Source organism: Camponotus floridanus, unplaced genomic scaffold (genome assembly GCF_003227725.1).
Source record: "Camponotus floridanus strain SB8 unplaced genomic scaffold, Cflo_v7.5 scaffold43, whole genome shotgun sequence".
NCBI lineage: Eukaryota > Metazoa > Arthropoda > Insecta > Hymenoptera > Formicidae > Camponotus > Camponotus floridanus.
In genome coordinates this window covers 310610-330560 of record NW_020229581.1, presented here as the reverse complement: position 1 = coordinate 330560, position 19951 = coordinate 310610, and the positions used below count along the sequence as shown (strand labels likewise).

Below are 19951 nucleotides of genomic sequence, written 5' to 3'. Positions count from 1 at the left end.
AGAACGAAAATATTGCAAATTTATACATGCATCGTGGGAACTATCACTGTAAATTTTAACGGAAATATGTAATACTTAATTCGCGAAACAAATATATAATTGTGACACATCAAAAAGTACATTTCGAAATGATGTCATATTTACAAAATTATTACACTAAGATTTGTTATTAAAATTCAATAATAATTTTTTTTAATTTGTATATTAAAATATTAATTTCTCTTATTTTCGATATTAAATTAATAATATTAAAATTGCGGCTAATACGTTAGTTATTGCAATGTGATATTTTTATGATAAAAATATAGATCTGAATTATATACTCGATAATTTTTGACATAGAGTGAAAATTATGTATAGTTCGATTTTATACAGCCTCATCGTTCAAGAGAAGTTTTTGAAAAATCTACTTCGATCTTTGCGCTATTATAAAAAACTTATCTCTAGAACATTATGATAGATGTGATATAATGCCTGGTGAAATTGATCGAAAATTGTGCACGCGCAATCGTTTAACAATTACAACCAGTTTTGATTTCGGAAATATCGCGAATGTAAGGATACGCACTCCGGTTGCGCGCAACGTGATATGTTGCAAAATAAAAAAGTACACTTTGTAAAATGACGTCGACGTCGAATACTAATGTGGCTGTCGCTCACAGGTACAGCGTTAGACAAGCTGTAAATCAAAAAATAAGAAAAAAAGGGAAAGCAATCACTCTCGACACGAAGATTATGATACCATTTTTATTTCACGACGAGAAGAATTTTTTGCCGAAGTATTGCGATGCCTTATTTAATTTCATGAGCCCCACCTAAAACGTTATTCCGAACAGCTACGTTTTAACTTCCAACGTGTTTGGAATCGTGAAAATATGAGCGAAAATACGTAGAAAATATTTTTAAAGGAAAGATTGCGACATAATTTTTATATTCGTAGAATGAATATATTTTCCCGGACAATTTTATAGATGTTATTTAAATTATCGAATATTTTCTCGAATTATTGAAAGCATGTATGAAAATGCAAATAAAAGACATGTCATGTATTGCATATATCAACTCGATAATATATTCAATTATGAAGCTGTGAGTCATCGCATAACCTTTCTTAAAGAAAAATCAACATGTTTCGAAAAATAAATTGGGCGTACGTAATGTTTCATTAAAATACACAAAATATCTTTCATCATTTTGAACGCGATCGCGTTACACTATAATATGCAATGTCCAATGCCGCTTAACAATGAGCGTTGCACATGATAAATAAGTCACCAACATAATCGCTCTGACGTTGCACATGCGCTTGGTTCTCGACGCGAAACTTACCTCTTGTAAATCCAATATTCGCAGAAAATTGAATAAGAGATATACTGAGAAATGTCACAGTTAATAAACATGCTGCAAAGAGATTTTATGCGGTATTTTTTGAAAGACATTAAAGTATTATTTAAATTCAACATATTAAGTTGACAATTTATTAATCTGACAAAATTAATTAATCAGCATTAAATAAAATTGAATAAATTTATTCTTGAAAAATAAATAATTAGAAAAAATGTAATAATATGAAAAGGTAAAAATATTAAAATGAAAATTTATTTTTTTTACTCTTTATTTTTTCGTTTTTTTTATTTTAATTACGACTATACTAATTCTGCTCAATGTTCTCTTTTATTTATTTTATCTTATGTCGTAAGATAAAGTAATCATTATGAAGGAAATTAAAGGCAAACAATTAATTATTTAAACGGTATTTATCTAACCGTTTTAATATTACAAATTAAAATTCACGTGAAAAATATGAAAATGTGCAACCAAAATATTTCATTGCAACAAATCGATTTCACGATCGATTTATAAATGTGAATGTAATAGAAGTAATTACATAATTAATAGTACATTGTTAATGTTTGTTCCTAGTCTTAACATACTGATATTTTCTTAATATTTGCAAAAAAGGAATAAATAAATATTCGTAAAAATGTTAAGTGTTTAAGTGTTTCTCGTATATTCAATATACGAGTATAATAAATAAATAAATAAATATTCGTATTAATAATATATAATAAATAAATATTCGTAAAAATGTTAAGTGTTTAAGTGTTTCTCGTATATTTCAAAAATAACTTATCTCGTTCGATCACTGTAGAAGTATAAAATATAAAATGTACCAAAAGCGTTATGGAATAAAGCGCTTCTTTGATTAATTTAATTATACAGATTATTTCACAGAAAGAATATAAATCTTTCTGCGAATAAACAGATGTTAATCTATTCATTTTATGAAATATATTTTTCATATTCAAATATTAAATAGAAAAGTTTTAAATACAGAAAATATTTAAAAATTTAAAAAAAGAACTTATTAATCAATATAATTTATTTATCGTAATTCATTTAGCATTATTATTTTTTCTCCTGATATACTGATTAAAATCAATCAATCATCTCTCTCTTTTCAAGCATTTTCTAAATCTATATAATATATATATATATACATATACTGTATACATAATATAAATTTTTTGGCGAATTTAGAAGAAATATTTTTGTTCTTACCTTGCGAAGATTCTGCTGTATTTTTCACGTGACTTGTTTACACGGACAACTGCGTGACTATTTTTCTTCAATATTGCTTCACTCTGCGGCACACGTTATGGATGCACACTGAATCGTGCGATTTAAACTGTCGAACATTGACTGCGTCTTACAATGAGGAAGCTTGAAGAATTGAATTCGAAAGAAAGAAAGAGAGAAATGAGAGAGAAAAACCGCTACTTTACTGCAATCTTTATCGCGATTACGCGACTTTAATGTTGATTCTTTCTTTTCAGAGAGAACACTGGTCTCGCGTATACCTGGTCGGTCATCGACCCCGATCCCCTCTTAGGATTCTGGTGTGGACCCACGATCTTCTTCCCAGCAACGACGATACCACTCACGAAAAATATTTCGCGATATCTTTCAATCGCAATTTGACGACTACCTGGGAAAACGACGACGCAGTAAGTAAATGTACGTTATCTTTTTGACGACACGTAACCACAAACGAAATGGAAATATCCCGTCTTCCCATGTAGTGATAGTATTCAAGGTTCTTATATTTATTTCATGCGCGCGGCAAGAATGAAAAAAAATTATGAATTTTTACAAGAGACTAAATATAAAAGTTATATAACACATTATCTGACAATGAGATAATCATATAATTACATATATAGATTCTTTCCAGTTTAAAATATTTTGAGAAAAAAATTTCTCTTCTCTTGAATCAAGAGACTAACTTTGGAATTTTTAATGATCTTCTTGGTACAAAAAAAATGTTATAAATTTTTTACTAAACGAATACGTAATAATGCATATTATAACGCGCGACGGATGAAGATAAACCTTTTTTATATTAAATACATCAATGATTAACAAGTTAGAAATAGCACAAACAGGGAAAAACATAAACGTACGCGTCGACGGTAGCACTGGTTAGAAGAAACTGAAACCTATGGAAAGCACCTATGACACTTGTCTTCCTTGGACGATTACGGGCCTTGGACGATTACGGACCGCTTGTATTACACATACCTATGCGTATACCGTGTGTCTCTTAACTCCCCTCTTCTTAGATGTTATGACATCAAGGTTTTACAAGCCTTGTGCATCAGTTTATACCCAAGCTATATTCAATCGCTCTATAATGTATCATCTAGCTTCCGCTTAGAAACTAGAATAAAAAAAAAATTCGTTATAAAAAAACTTCATGATGAAAAGATAATGCTTTATATTTATTCCGATATAATAACCGATCATTTTTATCATGAAAGGAATTCCGGAAGTTTTTAGATTCTGTATATTTCCCTATAATTTTAATTAGATAACTTTTTAAATAATTTTCTTATTGAATGCTAATAGTAAAAATTAAAATTTTTGGAATATTTATAGCCATAGAAGAACTATGAATAAAAAATTAGAAGATTTTTTTCGGTAGATATGGATTCAGCGCTCTAAAAGAATTACATCGGACTGACAGTTCGAGTGATTTAAACGACGACAATAATGAAACGACATCAATGACAAATGCGATGATTGACAAGGTTCTCTTGCGCAAAAATTCTCGATCAATGCGAGATGTAAACCATTGCTCCGATGCCGCCGCGTGACTCCTTTCATTGACTCGATACTGCGCTATGGCGATGCGTGGTAAAATGGCAATGGCGTAGACGTCTCTCTTTGTCATGAAACGGTAAAATTATGACGTACTTTGGCGAGTCGTCTCCTTAATCCTGTATAAACAAAGGAACAATTTCTTTTGCTGCAACATAAAGTTTATCTCGGATGTTCCGAGATGCGAGCCTCTATAGCTTCGAAATGCATATCGAGATTGTCGTGAATATCTCTGAAGATAAATTTCAGCAACCGATGATTACGTTATGTTATTTAAACAGAGATAAATACCATCTCTTATCGTAGAAAGATCATCATATCTTCCATAGAAGAAATAAAAAAATTTATAACCATGTATTATTATCATTAAATCCAACATGTAGAGGAATTTATATCTGTGTCAAATCATGACGTAATTACGAGGGATTAAGTTATAAAAAAATTTGCATCAGAGAATTCACAAAAAAATAGAATCTACATCGAGAATTATCATTGAAGATGTAAAGTTTATATAAATAGAGCATTTTTTAATATTTATTTTTTAATTCTTAATTATAATTATATTCTTAAATATGGTATTAAAATTATATTTTTCAAGTTTATTTTTTCATTATTTTCATATTATTATTTTCATTTTTTAATTTAATTTTCAGCTAAATTGTACTTTGTATGTTAACGATATTACCATTTATTGATTTAATAATCGCTTTAATAATTGTAGGATTAACTACAACAAACTGGAAATATTCGAATAACCTTGCAAGCGCCATTTTTCATTCCATTAGCACCAAAGTACAAAACAAATTCCATTAGCATTACCATCGGTTAAGTATCTAGCACCGTTCTCTTCCGAATTAATGACGGATTTCTTGGTATTTGCGCTCCATCGACAGGTGCTAAGGCCATTTGTCTAGGTCGAATTTCGCCAATACATTCAAAACTTGTTTCCATTCTCATCTAGAATTGTATTCTCGAGACAGTCGAACCAGTACAACCACCTTGAAGTGGTACTATCCAGCCGTGCTTGACCTACCTATCTATACTCGGATGTATACCGAGGGATTCTACAGCCTCCGCCTTGTGTCTCTCTCACCGCTATCACTCATTGTTTTCCACGAGAGAATTTTATAGTCGCGCATAATTGTAAATCATTATTTGAACGCGATGAAAAATCCAACGCATTGCATCGCGTATTCCTGGGAACGATATCAAATTATGGCATCATCAGAATTAAAGGACGCGAATCGTCAGCGCGTACAATAAATAATGCGATCTTCAGGTTTTTATTCGCGTATATTAATTACCGTAATTATGCAAATAAAATTTATACCGTGCTTCAAATCTTCGGAGAAAACAAAAGTTTGAACTCAAAAGTTTGAGATCAGAAGTGTCTGACTTATGTACAAGTCCACCAAAAACAATTCAGTAAAATTTAATAAAGTGTCAACATCAACGAAAAAGAACTAAGAATTTAATATTCATGATGAATTTTAATAAGATATAATCTTGATATTCAAATCTGATATTCAAATTGCATTACTAGCATATGTTTTTCGTAGTTTTATTAATATAGCATAAAACAATCCTATCACTTTTTTCACAGAACCAGTATTGCAAGATGAGTCGTGTAATTTTTATTTTATGTGTAAACTTTTAATTATTTATTCCTTCGTTCGTTTTTGAAAATTAAAGGCACAATTTCCTACAATTAAAAGGAGTCTACCAATTAATAGATATACATTAATGTTCGCATTCTCATAAAATAATAATAGTATTTTTCCAAATATAAATTAAGCTTCTTATTTTTAGGAGAGGAAAGATTTAGCATAAATCATGGCGCATGAAGTATCAGTAGAATTGGCGATCATTTATTCTCTGATGCAGCTATTAATAATATTCTTAGTTCTTCTTCAAAAATAATCAAGTATCATTCGGGTCAATTACCATTCTCCATGATAGCGAGTAATTCGCGCAACAGCCATCACCATTCCGGTTGGATAACCGCGAAAATTGCGCGTCCTGGTTTTCGCAGTTTTTAGCGTTCGCCTAGATGACTGACCAGATTAACCTGCGGTATCAACGGCATCAGCCCATAGCGAGAGGCGCCCGCGGGCACATCTCGCTTTCACCCGGCTGGTCTCTCGCCACGTGCATGCAAGTGTACGCACATCGAGTCGATGCACCGATCTGACGTTTCAAGAAGAAGGGCCAACGCGTTTCGCATCCGCGGATCGAGTTAGTAATTCGAGATTGTGTCTAGTCAAATCGATATCGCTCGTCCGTGCGATCAGGACTCCCCGGTGTTTCGGCTTGTCTCTCGAGCTTGGTGCCCAAGAACCAATCTACCTCGTCCTCGTCGTGACTCGCCGATGACGTAACGTATAAATACACGCCACGGGGGAATCGAACCGGTGGCTTCTACCACTTCTTCGTCTTTTTCTTCTTCTGCAAGAAGGGCAGTCTTCGAAGAGCGGTGGTCTCGAAGGCAACTCCCTGATCGGTACAGTGCGAAGATTGTTATCGCGGGAAGTGGATGAATCTCGAGCTGCCAGATCGAATCGAAGAAGAAGAGGAGGAAAAGCGGTAGCAAGGAAGAGAGAAGGAGAAACAGCGGCAAGTCTTGAAGACGCCGTCGAGTTCTATCGTCAGACCCGTTTTATCCTCCGATCGACTTGGAGGATTCGTCACGAGGACCAAATCGTTGTTAATTCGTCCGGCTTCCCTAAGCTCGCGAGATGTGGCGACTGTCGATAGTGATCGGTATGATCTCGATCGCGAGGGCTGGACTGTACGACAGAATGATGGTCTCGATGAACGACAGAACATTATTCATCAGGAGTCTACCCGGTTATCCTGGGACCAGAAGCGATCTTTACGAGGTCTACATGGAACCATATTATTTTGTACGTATTGATATTTTTTTCTTGTTATTATTCGATATGTTAATATTCCGATATTAATTACTGAAAATCGATATCATTTTCGATGATATTTTTTTATATACATCTAATTACACATGATTTTATATATATAATTTGAAAGAATTTTATTGTTTTTATTGAAAATAATAATTACTGAAAGTAATAATTATTATATATTAATCGCTTATGTATTATATTATATATATAATATATTAATAATTATTTAATATTAATTATTGAAAATAATAATAATTCAATATTAATCGCTATTTCTATTATCATTGAAATTTCACGATGAATCTAATCGATATATAATTTCATTCTATAAATATAAAATTAGAATGAAAGAAATATTATTATAATAGACAATGCTAATCAAGGAATATTCGTAATTTCTACTTTTTCACTTTTGAAAGAAAATTTTGGGTAATCAACCTCTAGAGTTTTAGTCATATTTTACTTTAAAGTTCTTGGTTTCTCCGGTCTTGGTTTCGACCGGATAATTGCGATCAATTTTCTCATTTTACATCATTTCAAGTCTTATGCGAATCTCTTCGTGACTTGAAATGCATTATATAATCTCATCAGAGTTCAACGAAAATGTTCAGCTTTCATCCTTTCACTTTTTTAGCGAAAACAATTATTCCGTATTTATCGATATTAATACAAATTGTTGATTTTAAACTCGGTAATGTGTAATTTCTTTTGTATATAGTTATTATTTATTATCGTTTTAATATTTTCAATAATCGATATCGTCATACTTAGAGCCTCCTTGCGTGCTAATGATAATAACCATGTTGATGTTACAAGCATCTGTTCGAGTGTTATTGAAATAGCAATTATTTAATATTATTTATAAGATAGTACAACAAAATAATAATTATTTTATTATTAATATTATTAATATCTACATATACAAACATATACATCAATTGCATCAACTTTTAACTTTGGTATCAATATATAAATGTATTTATATTACATATATATTATCATGTGTGTATATGTATTTTTATTTTACTCATAAATTAATAATAAATAATACGAATAAATACGAATAATCAATTCGAAAACAAATAAGAATATTCACTCATTATTTATTTTTATAAACACTTGTGAATATTAATCGATTCTCTTTTCTAGAAGAAGATACAGGGTTTCCTTCAATCTTATTAAACCGATACATCATTTCAAACGACTATATCTATTTTTTCTCTCTCTTCGTGTATTTTTAACATAAACATTTCTACGCGCGTGACTTCTCCAACCTTCGCGACACTAAGACAAACGTGGCGATACAATTCGTCGACCCATACACATGTATCTCGCGCGCGTCTTCCATTATTAGTCATTAACCACATAGCGCATCATTAATACACGGAAATTTGCATAATTAGCCATCAGGTTATTTAAACGTCACGCCGAGGACGTCGAGTAACGTCGTCGCCCTGTCGACGCTTTCACTAGCGTTCGTGCAGTTCTAACGAAGTCGGCGATTCCCTTTGGTCCGACCTTGCGCGTAGTTTTTACTAGTCGTTTCATCGTCGCCGTAGATTACACCCTTAGCCGCGCACAGTAATTGCTGATTTCACCCATGAACCGCGCAACTTGATCTAAAAAAAAAAGAAAAAAAAATACGTCCATCCGAGTCGCAGAGGCAAAGTCGTGGCGCGACTAATGCGATTCAGTGGATAGATTAAATTAGATGGGAAATACCGTTCACGCGAGTACTTTATAGTGTATCACTCGATACGCGGACGTGTCATTATCAATTTCCGCTCTACGTGTTCCTGCGGGAATTCTTCGCTCGCTGCATTCATGGATTAATCGACTTGTAACAAATTGCTTCCGTAAGTCCTGTTGCATAGGTTTTCGTTCCGCGAAACTTGCAAGTCCATGGATTATCGATGAATCGCGAGATTGATAAAAAATTGAATCATTGAAAGCTAAAAATATTCCCAAAATTTATTTATATTGTGATTTTATTTATCGAAATGATGCAAAATAAGTCTGAAGTTTCTTTAAACTGTGCCTAAAGGCAATCGGTCTGAAGGCCGTGGTGGAGCTGAAAGCTCTCGATGGGGATGGTTCGCCGATAAATGGACCCCGAGGAATCCTAACACTGGAACAATATCCCGAAGGAGTTAAGGTCACGGGCACAGTCTCGGGATTGAGCCCGGGCTTGCATGGATTCCACGTGCACGAGAAAGGGAATCTGACGAAGGGATGCAATTCGGCCGGGCCGCATTTCAATCCTTACATGGTAACAGCATCATATATTGCAATTTTAAATTATATGCTTCGCAATCAAAGTATAAACAAATTAAAATTATCAAATTATAATTATCATTAGAATTATCAAATTAACAAATTATAATTATCTTTTTAGCTATTTCTGAAAATATATTAACGACATACAAGTTTCATATTAGACAGCTTGTTTTAGAAAATTAGAAATTTACAAGAACAATGAAAAGTTGTTCAAATTACGCGAAATATTTCCAACATAGCGTCGAAAAATTCATTAATTTTCTTCCACAGTTGTTTTCGCAATAATACGCGGCAACAGAATGATATTTGCATTTGTAAAGGAAGGGTTGCTTGAAAGTGGCTGACCCACTTTCTTGAGATCTTGAAGAGAAATTCTTCTGAAAATGTCGAGGAAATAAAATTTGCACATTTTGATTCTCTCAAGTTCTTGGAAGAAGAGTATTATCTTCGTTCTAGTCGTTGCATCGAACTTTTCAAAATGCAAATATAACGCGATTAGCGCAAAATAGATAGCTTCGTGCCACGCGGATTGAGCCGCGATTTTCTCGTCGCGATAACGTATTATAACTCTCTCCATTCCATTACGGTAAACGAAGAGCGATTACGTTTCAGGTGAATCACGGAGCACCGAGCGATCCGTTGCGTCACGTCGGCGATCTCGGCAATATCGAGGTCGGGCAGGATGGAGTAGCGCATATCGATGGCATAGATCACTACTTGAGCCTAGTGGGTGTTCGTGGGGCGATTGGTAGGGCTGTGGTGATACACGAGAAACCCGACGATCTCGGTCGCGGCGGTACCGAGGAGAGTCTCAAGACTGGGTCGTCGGGTGCCCGGGTTGCCTGCGGTGTCATCGGATTTTTGTAAAGAGATTTTTTTAAACATCGAATTCGACTATTATATACTTTGTTCACTAAAGGCTGTTGTATTTAAATTCACGTAAAATGATACGCGTAGAAGGCAACATATTCGATAATAATATATTTGTATAATGAGCGAAATGATTTATTTCTTGTTGAAAACTAAGATTTTTTCTTTTTAAATTTTTCAAAATTTAACAAGAAGCTATATCCTCTCCATTGTTCTATAAATATTCAAACATTTTCATGAAACTTTTTCTTTTCATATTTCAAATCTTAAGAGAAAGTTTCTTTTAAAATGAATTATTAATGTTTTATTTCTCGATTCTTTTTCTTTTTTAACTAAATAATACAAGCTTGCAGGTCATACTACTGTGCATGTAAATTACATTCAATTGAATTAATTTAAAAAATATTGCCTATCGCTATTTCGTTCGCTATTAATTTAATTGTGTCCACCGATCAATAAATAAATATAACCAAATATGTATCAAACACATATTACATTCTTATTTAACTTTTTGTTCTCTCGTATTGTATAAATAATTTCAGAAAAAAAAATCAGTAAAAAAAAATTAATAAATTATTTTTTTTGTTTCATAAGAATGACCAGAAAAATGGCAAAAAATTGTAATCGCAAATGCTTAAATAATAACAATATATAATTATATTAAAATGATATTATCTTACAGTATATCTAAATGATATTATCTTACAGTATATCTAAAAAAATTTCTTGAATTCTCTTTATAAATTACATGGTTCGAATTTTTCACTTTATAATAAAACTTGATAAAAATGAAACCATTGCCAGGCGTACATGTAAGGTAAATCGAGAATTGAAAATAAAATTCAATTCGAAAATCGAACCGAGTTTTTTATCATAAAACGAAATTTTGTTATTTTATAGGTTTTATTACCAATACATTTTCCGATAAAATAAAAATTCGGCAATATGATAACCATGCAAAATACATTATTATATATTAAAAATCTAATCAATAATTTTTGACAAGAATTTTAAACTTGCAAATTTCTAGATCTTTTAAATATCATATGCGTAAGTTTATTTCTAAATGCATATTTTATTATACATAACTAGGATATAACTTAAACATTCCAATAAAGAAAAAGGAGAAAAGTAAGATTATAAAATGTTGAATATTTTACATAGACGAATCGTTTACTTCTATCGAGAATTCACAAATACGAGAGCCCAAAGTATTAATGAACTTTAGAGAATCCAGGTTCAAAAGATCCGAAGTCACTGAAGCTGCGCGACTCAAGGACTCATCTTCATCCTTCCTGGATGCAGCGACGATTTATTACAGGGATTCAGACGGGTTCCCGCGCATCTTCTTGATCGCCAACGGTTCCACTGGCTCGCCCATCTCCTCTAGGGCTCGCAGCATCTTGGTAACCACTTCCGGCGGCGAGGTTCTTCTCGTACCCGGGGCATCCGGTCGGTGTTGGAGATCGTTCTGCCACGGTTGCCACGGTAGCCCGAACATTTGCGGTTGGAAATGAACTGCGAAGACGTTGAACTCTTCGTTTGAATGCTCTATATTTCGCCGCAACTTTAAGCTATGCCAGGGGGTTGTAATATCGATCGATTCCGCCCCGGATTACGCCGCACGACCGAGAACAAGTAAAGTCGGTCAGCAGTGATTCGTATTGCTTCGAGAGATAATCGACCGCGGAATCTTATTTTGTATACATTACGATACGTTTTACAACGATATCATATGTTTTATGAATTATGATAAATATCTCAACAATGTCTCGACACAGTAATTTATTTCTCGATATTCTAGAATTACTGTAATTTTCTCATTTCTTTTTTCCTTTTTTTCCTCAATTTTTATAAAAATATAAAATTTTATCTTGCTGTTATATTATCTGCGATTATATACACACAAATATAATGAAATATTAGAATAATAAGAATAAATACACTATATAATCTATTTTAGTGTTATTTGATTTGATGTCTCGCTATATTGTTAAAGATATAGTTATTTTAATAGTATAATTCAACCTTGCACAGTTTTCACAATTCAATATTAATATTTTTTAAATATTTCTACATAAATATCTATCAAACTTTATAAAATTTTTTCAAATTATATAATTAAAATATTACAAATAATATTGTGTATATATATTCTTTTATAAATTATATAAAAAATTAATTAAATGATCACTTTGCATTATCGATTTGTTTTTATTACGCGGTATAGTAATCCAGTTTTTCGCTACTATCAAATTACAGTCTAGGAAAATGCATTTTTCGAAACCGCGGCGCAAAGACAATTATATTATGCTTATAACGCTGTATTACTAGGAACATCCTGGACGTCATAATTCGGTATATCTTCTAAGTCTTCAATATCGTAATTAATGCGACCACACCTAATGACAAACTGTATACAATTGATGATCAGCTTTTTTGATGATCTCCACATAATCATACGCGAACATTTTGTTAGATGAATCGTCACGAGATATGGGTTACATTGTTTGAGTTTTCGTGATTTCGCTTTATGTAAATATTGACAAAGAAGTGGTTAGGCACAAGTTTACGTTGAAGTTTGTCACGCGGATAACAAAAGCAAACTCATAATCATTAAGCAGTTTAATATACAATCGTTTTTAAATGTAATGTAATTAATGGAATATTGATTGTTTTTGTCAATATTTTTTATTCAGAAAGTCCTCATAATATTTAATTCGTACAGAAAGAGTCTTATTGATCTAGTTTAATCATATAATTAGTTTACATGATATATATACATATATATACATATATATATATGTATATGTATAATTTTTTTTTTGCTCCTCTTAAGATAAAAAATGTGTGTGTTAAATACTTGAAAAATATATTTATTATGTAATTTAATGTTACTATCGCCTGCCTCTCCCTCTACCACGGCCACCCCTGCCACCTCTACCACCTCTAGCGCCACGTCCTCTGCCACGTGCCGCACCTGCAAATGTAAGTAATATGATTAGTAGTTAAAAAAAAGAAATGAGAGGAAATTTTTATGATTGTAAAAACTTTCTAAACAAGTATTTTATATCAAATGATATATAAAATTACAATTAATTATTAATTAATGTTTTATATGCAATATATAGTATATATTTAATATACCTCTTGCAGCTTCTTTCTTCTTAGCCTTAGCTTTTGGTGTGTCGTCTATCAGCAATGTTTCTAAAGGAAGAGAATCCGGCAGAATGTAATACCTAATATTGTTCCCTCGTAAGCTTAGGGTTTCCAATTGTATCGGGTCACGATTCTTTATTGTCATTTTCACTGTTTTCAAATGTGTGTTCATTGCCACATCTACACCTATAATAGAGCAAAAATTTAATTTATGATTTATATATTCTAGTAAGAACAATAGTTATCCTTTATATATAAAGTTTCATGATTATATTTTGAACTATTATACATTAATCTTGTCCTAACTTAATACCCAGTTAAGTAAATTTCTTAAATTTATTAACGTACCTGTAATTGTACCGGTGACTTGGGTACCATTTTTTAGTTCTATTGTCACAGTCTCATGACTGAGTTTCATCAAAAATCTGAAAAAAAGCGTAAAAGTATTAATTCCTTAAATGTTTTCGCACGAGTGTTGATGGTTTAGGTTATGTTGTACAAAGAAATATCATCTTTCACAGATAAATCATTATGTGCTTGAATCACTTAATTGTATTATAATATCTCCTCTAATTTTTGCATCTTTCGATGTATCTTACTTACCTCACTAGCTTCATGATAAGACTAGTATAATAATATTACAAACAACTCGCTGTCAGCACCGGTAATGTTCATCGACAAGTTTGAATAGAGGAAGAAACTCGCGTCACTCGAGTAACGTTGAATGATGTATTTTCTCGTCATTGTAGATGGCGGTATAAACCACGTTTTCATTTCGAAAATAAGCTATCTACTTCACTCAGAAAAGAAAAGAATGAAAATGAATTATTTCTTATAAAAATAATCCATTATTCTTATATAATTTACATATAAATAATAATACTACAAAATATGAAATATAAATATATAAAATAATATATCATTAAGAGGAATATATCCCTTTTTTAAATTAAAATTGCAAATCCATCAAAGTTCCTCAATAGGAAATAATCAAATTTATAGAATATTGGGAAAGATGTTTCGTCGAATATATATTTAAATAACAAATAAAATTTCATATATGTACATAAAATTCCTCTCCTTTATTTCTTGCATAAGAGGCACAACTGGATACTGTAATAAAGTTCGCGAATTATGTACAAAATATAGAAAAGAACTTAGACGGATATGCAGTGATCGTGCGCCTTTGCGTTAATTAGCTTCAAGATGGTTGCCATTTTTCCTCCCGATCCCACATCGAACGTTCGCGGGAAACTTGTCCCCGGAGTTCTGTTATACATTAACTGCATACTTTGCTCCCACTTTACAGGAGATATAATTTGTTTCAGCAAGTATTTCTTAACTACTTTTAAATTCTCATAAGGATGTGCTTTGTAATTTGAATAAACTTGACACCTAGGAGTATCTAATTCTACTGTAGACAGCATCTTGCCAAAGGACTTGAGCGCAGGTTTCATCAATTTTGTGTGAAATGCTCCTGATACAGGCAGCCTGGTTAATTTTCTAAGCTTATATTTCTCTGCATTCTTTTCTATGTATTCAAGGGCGATAGTATTTCCAGCCAATATTTTTGATTGCGTATACAGATATATTGCCACCCTGTAAAATACAATATTAATATATCTGAATAATAATGTTTTATTTATTATTATTTATAAATTATTAGAAATTTTAATTGAATTATTATAAATTAAGATTTGTAATAATTCAAGTATCTATATCACATTCTTATAATATAATAAGAGTATAATTTACTGATACATAAAATAACTCTTACTGGCAAATTGGTTCTTCTACACCATTATCTAACGCCCACTTTTCAGCATCTTTGCATGCCTCTGATAATTTAGCTTCTGGTGTACAATAAACCGATAGCATTCCCTGAGGTGATTTCTCAGAAGCATACTGCATAGCGTTCCCTCGGACAGAGACCAATCTGATGCCATCCTCGAAGGTTAAAACGCCTGAGAAAATCAGAGCGGTCAATTCCCCTATGCTGTAACCTGCAGTTGCTACACAAGTCTCAAACACCCTGGGTCTCTCTTCGCGAAGCTGTTCCAATGCAGCCAAAGAAGTTACCACTGTGGCTGGTTGATTGTAGCGAGTTTCATTCAACTTCTTTTGGGGACCTTTTAAACACAACTTCAATATATCAAAGTCCAGAATCTCATTGGCTATTTCAAACAACTCCTTTGCCTGTGGGAAGCGCAGGTACTTCTGTACTGTGCCAACTTTGATGGTGCCCTGTCCTGGAAAAAGTACAACGCAAGTGTCCAAGGGTTCGATCTTTGGCTTTACTTTCTCCTCCTCGACGGAGGTTGGAGCATCAGCAGGATAAGGGCTGGTCGCCCAACTCGTGTCTTTGACATCGGCATAACTGGCAGCCTCTTTCAAAAGACGAGCAACATTTTCTTCACCAGTGGGGGTCTCGATATCGCTCGTGGAAAACTTATTCTGCGATTCGTCTGTATTGGACGGGCTGTCATCTCCTTTCGCAGAAACGGAATCGGAGAATCTGTTAACCCGGCTTAAGGATAACAAACTAGACAGGCCATGCATTGTTTTACCGACCAGAGCTCGCTGAAGCATCGTTACTGATGAAAACATGCTGGCATGTTAATTTCAAGATAAATATTTTCAACTACGTTTCATGTGTCACATGCAAATTATTAAATTGCATTGATATCTGTATAATATTGCGAGGTTAAAATTGCACTCACGCGTGCTATAAGAAGCCTGAGAGCGGCCATCATTAAATCCCCTGACAAGTCTACGACAACCCCATCTACTTTGAAAAATTGAAACTATTTAGCCACATGCTTTTCTACTACCGGTAAAATCATCGTTTGGTGCAGATCCGTACTACATTTATGAATCGTGTATCGTCTGCTTTAAGAGAAGCACATGTGCCAAACTACGATCGCTCGCTAAAGGACATGTCTACTTTAAGCAGCCACGCGGCTACGATGTCTATGCACTCGACGTATTCAGGTATATCTGCTTTAGACAAGTACATTACTACGCGATTGCACGTGCGTTCGATCAATTCGGACAGATCTGCTTTAAAAGCGCGATTTCTTTAAAGGTTCGACAGATCCTTTTTTTCACACTTATCTTTTTGATGCTGTTCGTTCTTTTTCATCTATTGTACGAAGATCATTTTTTTCAAATGGTATTGAAAAATTAATATCTTGAATGATTGTTCTTTCTAATTAAGATTACGCAAATTTATCTTGGAAAATAAAAATTTGAAAAAGAAAATAATAAATTTCATCTTACAGGTATAAAAGAGAAATAAACTTGATTATTTTTCAAATTTAATTTTAAAAATTTATTAATATTTATTAATCTTTTCAAATGATTAATCAATCAATTAAATCTAAATATGTTTATTAAGATTGATAATTAAATAAATAATCTCTGCATAACATTCAAAAATTGTTATTAGTAATAAATTTAATATTATGCAGAATTTAATATATAGCATCGACTGATACGCTGTATAATTGATAGCAAATTTTAATTGTTACAAGCCAATTATATGTAATTAAATATATGTATTTAATCCTGTTTATTACGCGTAAATAGTAAGTAAACCAGGGTACGATGTCAATGATATTGTTGCGAAATCATTTCATGCACACGAATCATTAAAGTTAGGCCACAGTAATTGATCTATAAATAGTAATAATTGGTTGCATATGTCAATCAAAAAAGTCCCTTGTATATTGCATGTATCAAAATTTTATATTACTTTACCGAATATTAAAGAGAATGAAAGCGAGAGTAAGAAATTATGAGAGATGTTAATCAAATTATGTATATGTAATTTATTTTGACATTTATTTTATTTTAACACTAATTTGCAATATTAATTTTTTTAAGATTTTAATATTAGATGTGTTTTTACTACAGAAAAAACTTTATAGACTGATAAAAGTTATTTCAAATCTAATGCATCAAGTGATAATCGCTATCAATACTCAAACATGGGAAACTGAAATTGATTTACTGAAAAAAAAAATTATAAATATTTCATTCTTTGATTTAACATCTACATCGGCTGTTTCAGCCAAAGGAATAACGTTAGTTTTTCAATGTCAACGCGTTCATGAAGTTACGCAAGGACGAAGCGCAGGTTAATCACGGGCTAATTGTCGACGCAAATGCGTGTAGACACGCGGAGGAAGAGGAGTCGCCAATAATTGTCGCGGATCATGTGCCAAATTACCCCCTCCCTGGCGAAATAGGGATACGTACTTTCGAAGATACGAAAGGGGGCGCAAAAGATTTCGAGGTGCTAAAATAAAAGCGAAACAACGCAAGATACATAAGAGCAGCGAGCTTGTGGCGCGCAGAAGGGTGGCTTTTTTGCAGTACGTGCGAGTGCATCGAAAAGCAGGTATCGCAAGTAGCCATCCGAAGAAAATCCTTAGCTGCATCGCGGAGAAAAATACAAAGTGAACCATAATCTTCATATATAATGAAAAGTTGTCTTTTATTATTATCTTTGCAAACTTTCTGTGCACTTTTAAATTGCTTTTTGATCTATACTACCTTATTTTTGACACATACATAATACACACATTCTTTGACTATTAAAAAAAATCTTTTGTATAAAAAAATTACATTTTGAATCTTTTCGAAATCATTTTCATAATTCCCTTATAAAATTTGTCTTTCCTCCCTTCTAAAGAATTATGATTTTGATTTACGTAGAAGATATTATAAAATGTCTCAATGCGCGCAACAATTTATATAAATATTCATATTTTTTTCACATAGTATTTATATTTTACAAATCACCATTATTTTGATTTATATATGACTTATAATTTATAAGAGAGAATTATAATTGAAAGAGAGTAACTTTTGTACGTATTGTTCGATTTGAACTCAATTCGGAGATCGGTATGACATTTAGTTTCGCCATAAATACCAATTGATACTTTAGCCAAACGGTTTGTTGTACCTTACGATGACCTGTTTCTTCACAGTATATATATATATGCAATCGGCTAAATATATCCTATTGAAAATTGAATTAATCGAATCGTTTAATCAGATGCTTCTACTCTCAAGTAGCAATAAAGAGGAAACAGAAAAAGCATCATAAATATTTAATAAATCTGATAAAATAATTAAAATTGAAAAAGTAACTAATATTATAAAAGACTCCTTAGAAAAAGGTTAAGAAATAAACTTTAATTATTTATTAAATCAATTGAGAATTGTAATAATTTCAAGATAATTGATTAATTTTGTTATTTAACACGTTTACTCGTTTATTTTCTTATTTGTTAATATTTGTAGAAGCTCAATATTGAAGTGAATTTGTGCGGAAATTATCATGTGGGATGATGAACCTGCGCCATGGGATATCGAAGAACCTCAACCCGCAGCCGAAGGTACAACGGAAGGTGCGCCGGCTGAAGGAGCCGCTCCTGAAACGCCAGTTCTAAAATTGGAAAAGCTCGAACCACCTCATTACAATCATCATTGGGTTCGACCATTATTCCTTAATTATGATTATCTTTATGATTATAGGTGAGTCGATTCAATAATTAATATTAAAATAAAGTTTAGTAAATTAAATCAGAAATTGAAGCACAGATTGAATTAAGTTAGAAACAATATCATTTTTTGTGAAGAAGATTCTTTTATTGTTTTTTTGTTGTTTGGTAAAATTGAGTAATTTAAAACTTTGCTTTAAAAAAAATAGGTTTTTTTATTTTAAATATAAGAAATATATATATATATATATATATATATATATATATATATATAATTCTTTTTTATCTCGCCATATATATCAAGGATTAAACTTATCAAATTTAAAAATTTAAAGATCGATTTATTTCTCAATACTCGATCTTCATAACGATCTGCTTTATTTGATAGGAAGAACTATTATGATGATGTAATCGACTATCTTAATCAAAGGCAGAAGGGTCTGTTTCGCGAACCACCTAGAGCCCAGGAATGGGCAGAAAGAGTCCTGAGAACTTACGATCAGAAAAATATAGATAGGAGCTTCAAACGAGCGACTGATATGAAGAACCTCACCAATATAAACCTTACATGCAGACATTATAGTTACCACACTCGCGCTTATTACAGTCTTAAATATCAGAAGATTTTGTGAGATCATTTTCTGCTCTATTAAAAATAAAAATATAATCGTGAAAAGACAAATTAAATTTTACATATTCATACACATATATTTATCAAGTGGAGCATCTATTTATCAATATTTTGTTTTAATATATATCTTCTAATTGAATCGAATACATACATTAATATAAATATAATACAATTGTTTTTGTGTGTTATATATCATATTTTTACTTTGCAATTTTTATTAGATGCTTTCTATAAAATAACAGACATTATTATAATTTAAATGTGATTAATATTGATAAAGTTGAGAATGCAATTATTATGTATCGTAGCAAAATGCAGGATTATAGTGATATATTGTACATTTGTACATTAATTTGATATATGTATCCTGAAATCATTAGAGATCAGTATTATAAAATATACGATACTGTAAACATTTCAAA

At 32.0% G+C, this 19951-nt stretch overlaps 5 protein-coding genes across 6 annotated transcripts; 2 read left to right on the top strand and 3 right to left on the bottom strand.

Annotated features, from left to right (window-relative positions):
- The first annotated feature begins 6390 nt into the window (after positions 1-6390).
- On the top strand, positions 6391-10715 carry LOC105258418 (superoxide dismutase [Cu-Zn]). Its single transcript, XM_011269647.3, has 3 exons — positions 6391-7064; positions 9124-9348; positions 9969-10715. Exons 1-3 carry the CDS (start codon positions 6897-6899, stop codon positions 10221-10223), a joined length of 648 nt encoding a protein of 215 aa, XP_011267949.1. The 5' UTR covers positions 6391-6896; the 3' UTR covers positions 10224-10715.
- Positions 10716-11313: 598 nt separating this feature from the next.
- On the bottom strand, positions 11314-12907 carry LOC112639009. Its single transcript, XM_025411735.1, has 2 exons — positions 12544-12907; positions 11314-11838 (listed from the first exon to the last, which is right to left on the bottom strand). The coding sequence occupies exons 1-2, from the start codon at positions 12685-12687 to the stop codon at positions 11542-11544; spliced, it is 441 nt and encodes a 146-aa protein (XP_025267520.1). The 5' UTR covers positions 12688-12907; the 3' UTR covers positions 11314-11541.
- A 174-nt stretch (positions 12908-13081) lies between these two features.
- Positions 13082-14196, bottom strand: LOC105258417 (probable small nuclear ribonucleoprotein Sm D1). Its single transcript, XM_011269644.3, has 4 exons — positions 13989-14196; positions 13734-13810; positions 13374-13571; positions 13082-13206 (listed from the first exon to the last, which is right to left on the bottom strand). The coding sequence occupies exons 1-4, from the start codon at positions 14000-14002 to the stop codon at positions 13124-13126; spliced, it is 372 nt and encodes a 123-aa protein (XP_011267946.1). The 5' UTR covers positions 14003-14196; the 3' UTR covers positions 13082-13123.
- Positions 14197-14446: 250 nt separating this feature from the next.
- On the bottom strand, positions 14447-16140 carry LOC105258416 (probable malonyl-CoA-acyl carrier protein transacylase, mitochondrial). The gene is made up of 2 exons (XM_011269643.3): positions 15163-16140; positions 14447-14984 (listed from the first exon to the last, which is right to left on the bottom strand). Exons 1-2 carry the CDS (start codon positions 15990-15992, stop codon positions 14543-14545), a joined length of 1272 nt encoding a protein of 423 aa, XP_011267945.1. The 5' UTR covers positions 15993-16140; the 3' UTR covers positions 14447-14542.
- Positions 16141-17597: 1457 nt separating this feature from the next.
- LOC105258414 (flightin) lies at positions 17598-19617 on the top strand. 2 transcript variants are annotated; one of them, XM_011269641.3, is made up of 3 exons: positions 17598-17787; positions 18699-18932; positions 19287-19612. In XM_011269641.3, exons 2-3 carry the CDS (start codon positions 18736-18738, stop codon positions 19528-19530), a joined length of 441 nt encoding a protein of 146 aa, XP_011267943.1. In that variant the 5' UTR covers positions 17598-17787; positions 18699-18735; the 3' UTR covers positions 19531-19612. The 2 variants fall into 2 exon arrangements, with proteins under 2 accessions (XP_011267943.1, XP_011267944.1); XM_011269642.3 differs by having other exon boundaries at positions 17668-17845; positions 19287-19617.
- The last annotated feature ends 334 nt before the right edge of the window (positions 19618-19951 follow it).

Bases quoted from the DNA above. Each gene is read 5' to 3' on its own strand.
- LOC105258418 (XM_011269647.3), top strand. From the start codon at position 6,897: ATGTGGCGACTGTCGATAGTGATCGGTATGATCTCGATCGCGAGGGCT. The intron at 7,065-9,123 runs GTACGTATTGAT...CTGTGCCTAAAG, and splicing joins ACATGGAACCATATTATTTT to GCAATCGGTCTGAAGGCCGT. The intron at 9,349-9,968 runs GTAACAGCATCA...ATTACGTTTCAG, and splicing joins CGCATTTCAATCCTTACATG to GTGAATCACGGAGCACCGAG.
- LOC112639009 (XM_025411735.1), bottom strand. From the start codon at position 12,687: ATGATTATGTGGAGATCATCAAAAAAGCTGATCATCAATTGTATACAG. The intron at 11,839-12,543 runs TAAGCATAATAT...GCGGCGTAATCC, and splicing joins TTCCTAGTAATACAGCGTTA to GGGGCGGAATCGATCGATAT.
- LOC105258417 (XM_011269644.3), bottom strand. The intron at 13,572-13,733 runs GTACGTTAATAA...GCTCTATTATAG, and splicing joins AGTCACCGGTACAATTACAG to GTGTAGATGTGGCAATGAAC. The intron at 13,207-13,373 runs GTATATTAAATA...TTACATTTGCAG, and splicing joins GAAGAAAGAAGCTGCAAGAG to GTGCGGCACGTGGCAGAGGA.
- LOC105258416 (XM_011269643.3), bottom strand. From the start codon at position 15,992: ATGTTTTCATCAGTAACGATGCTTCAGCGAGCTCTGGTCGGTAAAACA. The intron at 14,985-15,162 runs GTAAGAGTTATT...TGTATTTTACAG, and splicing joins GTAGAAGAACCAATTTGCCA to GGTGGCAATATATCTGTATA.
- LOC105258414 (XM_011269642.3), top strand. From the start codon at position 18,736: ATGTGGGATGATGAACCTGCGCCATGGGATATCGAAGAACCTCAACCC. The intron at 18,933-19,286 runs GTGAGTCGATTC...TTTATTTGATAG, and splicing joins GATTATCTTTATGATTATAG to GAAGAACTATTATGATGATG.